Below are 11,304 nucleotides of genomic sequence, written 5' to 3'. Positions count from 1 at the left end.
CTACTACAAAGCCATAGTAATCAAAACAGCTTGGTACTGGCACAAGAACAGACCTCAGGACCAATGGAATAGAACTGAAGACCCAGAAATGAACCTACAGACCTATAGCCATCTAATCTGCGATAAGGGAGCTAAAAAGAAATAGAATGGAAGAAAGACAGCCTCTTCAGTAAATGGTGCTGGCAAAATTGGTTAACTACTTGTAGAAAACTAAAGCTAGATCCTTTTATATCACCCTGCACCAGAATCAACTAAAATGGATCAAAGACCTCGGAGTCAAAGCAGACACTCTGAAAACATTACAGGATGGAATAGGAGAAACCCTAGGTCTCCTTGGCACAGGCCCACATTTTCTTAATAGAGACACGAAAACACAACAAATCAAACAAAGGTTGGACAAATGGGATTGCATGAAATTGCAGAGCTTCTTCATGGCAAAGAACATATCTCAATAGAAAGAACATAGATCAATAGAAAGCCCATGGATTGGGAGATCTTCACCAGCCATACAACAAACAAGGGTCTCATATCTAAAATATACTTAGATCTCAAAAAATGAAATCCCCCAACAACAAATCCTCAAAGAAACAACCACCTGATTGATAAGTGAGCTAAAGACCTGAAGAGAGACTTCTCTGAAGAGGAAAGAAGGATGGCCAATAGACACATGAAGAAATGCTCAACCTCCCTAGCCATAAAAGAAATGCAAATCAAAACAACATTGAGATACCACCTCACTCCAGTTAGAATGGCTAAGATCAAGAACTCTAATAACAACAGATGCTGGAGGGGATGTGGACAGAGGGGAACCTTACTGCATTGTTGGTGGGAGTGTAAACTTGTTCAACCACTTTGGAAAGCAGTATGGAGGTTCCTCAAAAGACTCCACATAGAGCTCCCCTATGACCCAGCAATCTCACTTTGGGCATTTAGCCAAATGATCACAAACAAGACCATACCAAAGCTACCAGCACGACTATGTGTATTGCAGCATTATTTATAATAGCTAAGATATGGAACCAACCCAGATGCCCCTCAGTAGATGAATGGATCAAGAAAATGTGCTATATATACACAATGGAATTCTATGCCTCCATCAGAAAGAATGGCATTGCCCCATTTGTTAGGAAATGGAAAGGCTTGGAAAAAATTATATTAAGTGAAGTAAGCCAAGCCCAAAGAAACATAGGTCCCATGGTTTCCCTTATTTGCAATAACTAGTATATGTCTGAGACAAACAAACTGTCAGACAAGTTGATGTTAGGCGAAATGAACCCCAAGATAAGGATTCAAATTTTTTTTCTTTCTTGTGATTGTTTCCAACATATTTATAAGATGATTTCTTTGTTGCTTTGTGCATACCTCCTCCAGGGTATAAGCCCTGCTTTCACTGTATTTGATGTTGATATAATTTGTGGAGGGGAAAGGAAAAAATAAACTGTTTAAATAGGGTTACAGGTGGACCCATTACAACAATGAGATGTACAAGACTTTATGTTGAAAAACAAACTTTACAGCTTTGGTGGGGTGGGGGGTGGGGGGATGTTTGTGGGGGATGTGGGGGTGGGAGGTGGAGAGGGGAAGGAATGGTATGGGGAAACGAAGGAGGAGGCTACAATGCTTGATAAGAAATGTAATCACTATCTTGCCCATGTAATTGTAACCCTTTTGTATGGTATTTTCACAATAATAAAAAAAGCCATTGGGTTTAGAAACATGGCCCTTAGCATATGAGATGTGTTCATAGTTGGCACAAGCACAGTTGTCCCTCTTTACTTCTATACAGTCAAGGGTGCAATTTTGAACCTGGGCACAAATGTTATTTTCTGACAGAACCGGGGGCGGGGGGGGGGTGACGGTGCATAACATCAGAGCATCTGCTGATCTTTCATGTGAAGGCTTTCCCCAACTATAGGAGACAGCATAGATGGTATTTATATCTGCCACAGGTTTGCACACCAGAACCAGGCAAGGCCTGAGCACATGTCCCATCTCCAGTTCCTGCGTCAGACAAAAGTTTGGGACAGGTGAAATCAGATGTAATAATGCATGTGGTCCTGCAAGGACTCGGAGGAGAAGGATTCTCCATATTGATATTTATGTTATCAATATCTGATGAGACAGGGGCCAGTCTGGCAGGGCTGCTGTTCCTAAACCCATCCCAAGAGGAAACGGGTTAGATATTACTTGTTTGTGGTGCATAGGGTGGCTGATGATGTTGTTTCTGCCCTTGATATCTTTAGCATCTGGTATTTCTGTGACATGAGGGCAACTAGATGAATCCAAGTTGGTTTGTCTGGTCTGGTAGATGCAGGAGTGAGAAAGCTGGTTAGGCCAGTGGCTCTCAATGCGCCAAGATGAATCCAGTAGAGGGGCAGCCTTGGACCTTTACAGACAGGGACTTGCACAGGGCCCTTCCTGGGTGGATCTAACATCTCCAGCCCTTTGATATGGAAGAGGACACAGCTTTCTGCTGGGAAGGGGCATTGACATTAGGGGTAAAAGGCAGAGGTGCAGACATGTGGTCCCCTCTGGGAGAAGGCAGTAAGCAACAGCCTGTCCCTTGGTGATAGACATGAGTTTTTGAATGAAGTCTGGAAGAAATCTCATGAGGCAGGAGCTGGGCAGTAATAAAAATATTAGAGAGCACACAAACAGCAAAAGGAAGGATTGGGGGCAGAAAATTAAAAATTGGATGACCTGGATAGATGCGCTAGTTTTTTCTCCTGCATTCCTGGCAGTCCTGGAGTTGGTGGAAAATGTCCCTAGCTACTTTGGACATCTGACAACTAGGTAGGGAAGAGCAGGCTAGACTGAAGCTTGGGCTGGGTTGGGGTGGTTAAGGGGCTTGATTGGAGGCCTTCGTAGATGTCTGGATTACAGGGTATGTATGGGAGACCCAGGGAGTTGCCAAGGCTACCAGCCCTGAGTCCAAGACTCATTATAGATATAAATAGCAGGTAACAAAGGCAAAAAATGTCAATTCCTGTTCAGTTAGAAGGTAGACAGGTATGGACAGTAGATGGAAAAGCTTCTTGCTCTCTCTGTTTTTCTAACCCTTTCTCAGCTCTTTTCTTTCCCAGCTCCCTTCTCTCTCTGCTCTCGTTCTGCTCTCTGCTCTTTTCTAGCTCTCTCTGCTCTCTCTCTGCTCTCTCTCTCTCTCTGCTCTTTCTGCTCTTTTCTAGCTCTTTTCTCTCTCTTTCCCAGCTCTCTCTCTTTCTCATGCCTTTCCCAGCCACATGGTGTGCCAACCTTGCCTGATTCCAGCAGGCCTACTGAATAAACCTACCCCTTATCTGAAAAAAAAAAAGATGGAAAAGCTTCTTAACTTTTTTCCATTGACTTCCCAGCTCTGGTTAATTTTGAAAGGGCAGGCACAAAGTGGCTGATGTGACATCATCTCCTCTTACTCCTGTCCACAGTTCCTTATTGTCAGGACTGGCCTCATCCTTGGATTTGCTCATTGCTGAGATAACTCATCCCAGTTGGCAGTCACAGGCTTTGAACTCAAGGCCTGGGCACTGTCCCTAAGCACTTCTGCTTGAGGATAGTACCCTACCACTTTGAGTCACAGTGCCACTTTTAGCATTTGGATGGTTAATTCTTGAGCCATGCTTCCAGCCTGGGTCTTTGGTGGTTAGTTGGGAGATAGAGTTTCAGAGGGATTTTTCTGCCTGGACTGGCTTTGAACTGCCATCTTTGCCACAAAAACACTTTGTTAGTTCTAATTAAAGCAAAAAGGAGATCAATGGGAACAAGTAGAGCTTACCTGTACTCTCTCCAGAATTGACCAACAAATACTTGCCAGAACTCTTCAATGACAAAACTCACAGATGGGATGAGACTTTTAGCATAGATATAGTAAAGCTTGGCTGCGTGGAAAATCTGACAACCAAAGTTCACAAGAGGCTCTCCTGGCCTACACCTGTTTCAATAGCACAGCTTTTTCACGTCAGGATGGGTATGGTTTGCAGAGTGTCCCACAAGAGTCTTAGTTTTTGTAAATCTAAAGCAGTTCTTTCACCAAGAATCAGCTGCATGTAATGGAGTCAGGTGGGAGTCCAGTCTACCATGGTGGAGGTAGTCAGGATGGTCCAGGCAGGATCTGGGCGAGACTGTGTCCAATTGTCAAATCTCCTGCTCAGTTGCTTACAAATTTACACACAGACAGGTTAAAGACACTTGACTTTAGATGGAAATAAAGAATGACATGCTGGTTTTACATCAGTATTTAAATCACAGCTAACTTAATTACATACCAATTTTAATAAGTTTTATCTTTTAAGAATTTACGACATGCTCATACCATCTGCCACCTACTAGAACCTTCCGGAGTTTATCTTAATTTCTCTTTTCTATTTTGGAACAAACATTTACGACAATTCTTACTTTCCAAATAATTTCTTATCCAAAGGTGTTTCCTCAGTTTCCCTTTTCAAGACCTTTTTGCTAACTTTTCTCTTAGAAAACTAAAGCTAGATCCTTATATATCACCCTGCACCAGAATCAACTCCAAATGGATCAAAGACCTCGGAGTCAAAGCAGACACTCTGAAAATACTACAGGATGGAATAGGAGAAACCCTAGGTCTCCGTGGCCCAGGCTGAAATTTTCTTAATAGAAAACCAGAAACACAACAAATCAAAGGTTGGAAAATGGGATTGCATGAAATTGCAGAGCTTCTGCATGGCAAAGGACATAGCTAGCAAGATCAATAGAAAACCCACGGATTGGGAGAAGATCTTTACTAGCCATACAACAGACAAGGGTCTCATATCTAAAATATACCTGGAAGTCAAATATATATATATATATATATATATATATATATATAAAATCTTGGTTTATGTTTTTTCTTAGTGGTTTTCTTCATCACAGCTGGTGGGACTCCTTTTTAACCATGCTGACAGTTTTTATCTTAACTATGTATGCATATGTGTGAGTAAAGTTTTAGTGGCAAGAGAACTTTTTCCAATCTTACTCTTGCAGATGATCAAGATTTAAGACAAAACCTTTTTTAACAAAACACTTTAGCTGGAGCTCATTTTTTCAGGGCTTGATTATGTTAGCAAGGCATTTGGTTAGTTGTTTGAACCAGGCTCTCAGCTGACTTCATACTCCCAACTGCCTTCTTGCAGAAGGGGGCATAACACTTAGTAGACTTTGATTTTAATTTAAGAATAGAATAAGGTTAGACATCTGCTAACAAAATGCGGTTGTGTCTCAGTTTACATGGCCTATGAAGAGAGGTAGTAATTCTGTTAGCAAGGCACATCAGAATATGAATTGAAATCATTTAACACCTAGAAGAATGAAGAAGAATTAGCTTGGTGGAAGAGTGAGGGAGGGTGTAGAAACCCCACCAGGTGTCTTTTGTCTCTTCCTAAGTGTCAGTTTTCAAGGCCAGTAAAGAGAATTGGGAGAGAGGTTGCTGAGCAGGTTTTTAATGAGAGGAGATGATTAGATAGAGGTATCCAGATAGGGAAGAGGTGAAAGGGAGGGATTTTTATTTTGTAGCCTCCTAGAGAAGTTTGGCTTAAGAGAGAAATTAAGAATTCAGATAACCAATGTGGGTGGATTCAGGAAAGAGAAAATAATTGAATTATGGTCTGAGTCCCAAAGACATTTGGTGGTGGGAAAAAGAACAGTAAAAGGAAAAGCAGTAAAAGAGAAACTGGTCCAGTATGTTAGCCAGCCAGCTACCGTCAGTGATGGATTAACGACAGAGACAGGGCAGAGGCCTGTCAGCATCGGTAGCTTTTCCCTGAGGAGCTAGTTTCTGAGATACTCACACAGCCCAGCCTGGAGCTCTTCTCAGGATTAATGTTTACTGAGTTTCCAATTGGGTCTGCTGCCTGTGCTGCAGTGTGGTGTGCCCTCTTTTTTTAATAAACTGTCTTGTTACCTTCACTACACCTTCCTTATCTGACTTCTTCTCTCCCTAGATGCAAAGAATCAACATTAATCTCTGCACTGACTTACCATGACACCATGACCATCCTGACCAGCAGAATGCAGGGATAGACATGTGAAGTAAATCCTATCATGCACCTGCTTACCATATTACAGTGTTTCTCCTTGCATCGGAATTAGATCAGACTGAATCTAAGGACACTAGTAGGACATTATCATTTTTCACACCTAGTAAGAAAACAACACACTATGCCAAGAGAGAAAATGTGTCCTCTGAGGAAAACCCACACTTTCCTGGCACACTTCCTGCCACAGGCCTCACACAGGCAGCAGCCATGGAGGTTAATTCACCCGTGCCCTGTCAGTCTAAAACAACACAGATCGTGTGGTTTTATAAACACACTTCATGTTCCTCATATGCTACCAGAGAGTAACCCTATCTCTCTCCTCTCTTGGGCCCTTGTGAACAAAAATGAGAAAAGGTGAGGCTGCATGCTGAAGTCAATTTGAAAATCTCACCTCAGTTAATCCTCACCATGCCCCCAGGAATTAGGTATTGTGCATTATATCCATGGTAAAAATCCTCACTAGCTCAGCCATCCCGTGGTAGTGACTCTTTAGATGAGTCTGCTCTCCCTACTGATTTTCTCTTCAGGCCAGGTGGCAACACTTCCCCTGGTTAAAACACAAATGAGACATGTAATTGTCCTCCCCCTCACTACATGAAGATTGTGCTTGGTCTTGTTGACAAGGTAACTTAGTAGTAACTTAAGGAAGATGATAATATCCAGTATAATGTTGTTAAATAAGGAAGCTGAAGAAAAGTGGTTGAATCGGTGAGGTTGAATAGCCATTCTTTCTCATACTACATTTATATCTGCTGTTGTAATAAGATGTTAGTGCACCATTGGGTCATGCCTGTAATCCTAGCTGAGATCTGAGTATCCTAGTTCAGCAGTGCAGGCAGAACTAGCCAAGGCAGGAAAGTACATGAGACTGTTATCTCCAATAAACTACCCAACATGGAGCTGTGGCTCAAGTGGGAGAGTTTTAGCCTTGAGCAAAAATGCTGAGAGGCAGTGCTTAGGCCTTGAGTTCAATCCTCAGGAGCAATAGGGGGGAAAAAAGGTTCATAATCCATAGCACTAAATAGGTTAGGTAAAGACTTTCATCTACACTGGTACTATAGGACATGATAGCATGTGAGGCCGCCAGGAAAGACTCTGTGTTTGATGACAGGTACTTTTTAATCCTTCAGTGGCCTAAGAATAAAATGGAAAGGGGCTGAAAAAGAACAGAATAAGCTGGGTGCAGGTGGCTTACGCCAGTAACCCTAGCTACTCAGGAAGCTGAGATATGAGGATCACGATTTGAAGCCAGCCAGGCAGAAACGTCCATGAGACTCTTCTCTCCAATAAACTACTTACAAAAATCCAGAAGTGGCTCTGTGACTCAAGTGGAACAGTGCTAGCCTTGAGCAGAAAGAAGCTCAGAGCAGCACATAGGCCCAGAGTTCAAAAAAAGAGTAGATGGAGCTGGGAAGGTGGCTCAGTGGTAGAGTGCTTGCCTTGCATGCATGAGGCCCTGGGTTCATTTCCTCAGCACCACATAAACAGAAAAAGCTGAAAGTGGCGCTAAGGCTCCAAGTGGTAGAGTGCTAGCCTTGAGCTGAAGAGCTGAGGGGACAGTGCCCAGGCCCAGAGTTCAGGCCCCACGACTCACAAAAAAAAAAAAAGTAGATGGCCGGGCTTTGGTGGCTCATGCCTGTAATTCTAGCTACTCAGGAGGCTGAGATCTCAGGATCGTGGTTCAAAGCCAGTGGAGGCAAGGAAAGTCCATGAGACTCTTATCTCCAATAAACCACCAGAAAACTAGAAGTGGCACTGTGGCTCAAGTATAGAGCATTAGCCTTGAGCTTAAAGGCTCAGGGACAACGCCCAGGCCCACAGTTCAAGCCCCATGACTGACAAAAAAAAAAGTAGATGAAAACAATTTTTTCTTAGGTTTAAATCAATGATTATTATTGTTAGATTTATTAGTCTGCAACCTGAAATGATAGTGGCTGAGACATACAGTCCAATTAGTCCAATTAGTTCCTAGTTTTCTATACCTAGCATGAAGTTGCTACAGAGCTGCTGAAAGAATGGTTAGGTTGCAAAAGATGGGAGTACTATGGAGTATAGTGGGAGAGGAGTGACTGGAAGTACACATGAATAACAATTAACTGAGTTGTTTCCATGGTAATTGTTAGAAGTTTATATCTCTGATATGTGTTAGTCAGACCTTGTATTGCTGTGACAAAGACCTAAGAGAACATCTTAAGGAAGGAAAGATTTACTTAATAGTTACAGAGGTTTCAGTCCATTGTGTTACAAATATGTTAGAGTGTCACATAGAAATAAACACACCAACTCGAAATGAACTCAGTAAGGCTAAGTTTTCTTCTGCAGAAGGGTGCACCATCAGCCAAAACCCTGGCAGGCAAGCACATAGAATAGATAGACAGGCTGCTCCCTTTTTATCCCTAACCTAACAGGCCTGCCCTTCCTGCTCACATTGCTGAGCTCAGGTTCACAATCAAAAGGATGTGGTTTAATTAACAGGATGTAACTAAAACTCAAGGAAAAGAATGTACTTAACTAAAATATAATTAACAACATTCTAGCCACCTGGCCAAAGCAGGAACCTTCAGAAAAAAAATTCTCTCAAAATTTACAGAAAAGAAGCCAACTGCTTTGATAGAGCATACTTAATTACTGCAACCTAAATGTAGGGAAAATACATGCAATGTTTATCATAAGGAAACTGTAAATGTAACCTAAAACTTTATAGACCACTCAACATTCAAAGGATTCATACACGCTAGTTAAAGCCTGGTATGTTTACTTTGGGAAAATACTACGAGAAAAACAATCAGTTCCTGTGTATCTGTGCATAAGGTTTTAATCATTGTGCATATTCTGAATGATTTAAAGTCTTTCCCTTTTTAAATGGTTGAACTGTTTGTATTTTTATCTTTCCATTTTTATCATGTTTACCCCATTGTAAATAAGAAAATATCTGTCTATAAAAAAAAGAAAAGAGGCTTTCCTCATCTGACTGTTGTTTATGCCCCATGATGCATCAGAATATCATGATGGGAGGGTGAGGAGCAAAGCTGCTCCCATTATGTTGCCTAGAGAGCAGAGTGATTTTCTTGAAGGGTCTAGATAAATTGTGTCCCCAAAACTTGAGCTAGGCAACAACCAAATCAGATATTCACTTTTGTTTTCAGAAATACTACAAACTTATTGGGAAAATAATTTTGTCAGATTCCCAAGCCAGAATTTAAAGAATCTGAAACCATGGTCCTAAATGAACTGTCAACCAAAATATGAAAAACCATGTATTTGTCCACCTATAGTTTCATCTGCTCTTGCACTTCCCTGGCTCCCAACTCAGAACTATTTCAAGTTAGTCATGGAGCAAGCACATTTAAGTTTCTCACATTAAAGCAATGTTCAGTTTCAACTTACATTATTTACATAATTTCTCCTTGGTGCCACTTTCTGTCACTTGAGTGAAATGAGCAGTATCTAAGGATTACTCCTGGTATGTTGATGTAGATCACAGGCGAGGCCAGTGTGTCTTCCCCTTTAAACCTGACCTTCTGCTTCCCAATATAGTATTTTTCTTTGAAATGTATTGTTTGTTGTCAAGTAATCATAAGTACAAACTTTACATTAAAAATTACATGTGGCCAGGCCACCATGAATCAGGTTTTGGTGAAACATCAAACTGTTATGGCCATCACCACCAAGACTGAATTGCAAGATGAATGGCAAGCCCCAGGGCCAGTGGGGAAGGGAGGGTCAGAATTCCAATGAGTTGGATCTGTTAGATAAGGTTGTCAAAATAGGCATTTAAGAAAAGGATGGGGGAAGAAAAGGAGCTTGACTTTCCAAATATTGAGAGTATCCTATTGTATATAAAATAACTATTTTCACTAAAACTGGATGTGGCAATAAAGTTGACATGGAACATGGACTGTTACCATGAAACCATAAGACAGAGGATGATTGCAAGATTTGTTGCCAGCATCAGTGAAGTAATGACACAGTGAGGGATGGAGCAGGTGGTTGTGGAGACAGTTAAGCCTTAAGTCCCATCTGGATCCTGGTTCTGACACTAAAGTGTCTGCAGAGTTAGTGCCTGCCTTCCAGTGAGGCCTCATGGCACTACTAAAGCTACTTGTTTACCACTGCCATTGCTGAGTGATTTTTCTCCAACATCTACTTTCCCCATAAAACGTACTTGGTACTCAGCAGATGACTCCAAAAGCCCTCTCCTTTCTTGCCAGCTAACTTGCACAGAGACTATATCTTAGACCATGATGTCCACAGGTCACCCCTTATGGCTCCTATCAGGAGCTCCTGTACCTGCTGTGCCTCCACATGACTGTGTCTCCCTCCATCTTCCTGGCTGCCAGCTTGGGAGCTGGGGTATATCATGGGGACCGAAGCTGGCTTAGAGGAAGAAATGGCCCTTTGGGAGGAATGCAGAATAGATATGGTGGTGGTGACTACCGTGGGCACCTCATACTCCCTTTCCCTTAATATTACCCACACATGACATCAATTCAGAAGTATTCACAAGCACTTTACTGGAAAATTGGAGGCAGCAGTTTTTGTGATGGTTTTCCATCTCTTATCTAAGGGAATTGTTCTTTAATGCCTTTCCCTCTATGTCCACTACTCCCTACTGCTTCCCTGGTCAAAGTCCTAAGCAAGAGAATGAAATATATAGCCTTTATCAGTTTTATTTCATATTATTTTTGTATATTTTCCTAATTAGACTTATCACTAAATGGAAGGTGAATTGTATAATGCTGGTGGAGACCATACTGGATGCAAAGTCATGAGGCCAAGGAGGTGACTATGTCTGAGGTATGAGTGGAAAAGGAGAAGAAAGGCACAGAGGCGATGACCAACAGCACTGGGACAGTATTAGGATCCTCCAACTATATAGAAACTTGCTGTTTTCCCAGTCACATACAAGAACATGTAGAACACCTAGGACTTAAGTAGTGGGGTTCCTGAATCCTGCTGCAAACACATAGTAGGTGCTTAATAAGTAATAATTGAGTGAATTCTCATGAGAGGTAACATTATGTCAGTTATTCAGCCAGATGCTATCCTGGTAGTCCTTTTGTCTAAAGTCTCATGTCTTTCGATCTTTCATCTGTTGGCAAAACTGAACTTGGTACCCTCTCCTCTCCAACCCAAGCTGACATTTTTTATGCTTTTTAAAATTTTTTTTTCATATGGAACAATAAAAGACCCCGAATAGCAAAAACGCTCCTCAACGGAAAGAACACTGCTGGAGGAATATCAATACCAAATTTCAAACTCT

At 41.7% G+C, this 11,304-nt stretch overlaps 1 protein-coding gene across 1 annotated transcript in view; it reads right to left on the bottom strand.

The window, feature by feature from the left end:
- The window catches only part of LOC105988207, a 72,265-nt gene that overhangs the window by 18,881 nt on the left and 42,080 nt on the right, over positions 1–11,304 (bottom strand). The window contains exons 12-13 of the mRNA XM_013019751.1: positions 5,832–5,941; positions 3,770–3,925 (exon numbers count right to left, since the gene is read on the bottom strand). Coding sequence (XP_012875205.1) covers positions 3,770–3,925; positions 5,832–5,941 — 266 coding nt within the window. The remainder of the gene's footprint in view (positions 1–3,769; positions 3,926–5,831; positions 5,942–11,304) is intronic.

This window comes from Dipodomys ordii, unplaced genomic scaffold (assembly GCF_000151885.1).
Source record: "Dipodomys ordii isolate 6190 unplaced genomic scaffold, Dord_2.0 Scaffold47, whole genome shotgun sequence".
Lineage (NCBI taxonomy): Eukaryota > Metazoa > Chordata > Mammalia > Rodentia > Heteromyidae > Dipodomys > Dipodomys ordii.
Note: the sequence above shows the minus strand (reverse complement) of the source record. Positions and strands in the feature narration are given on the sequence as shown.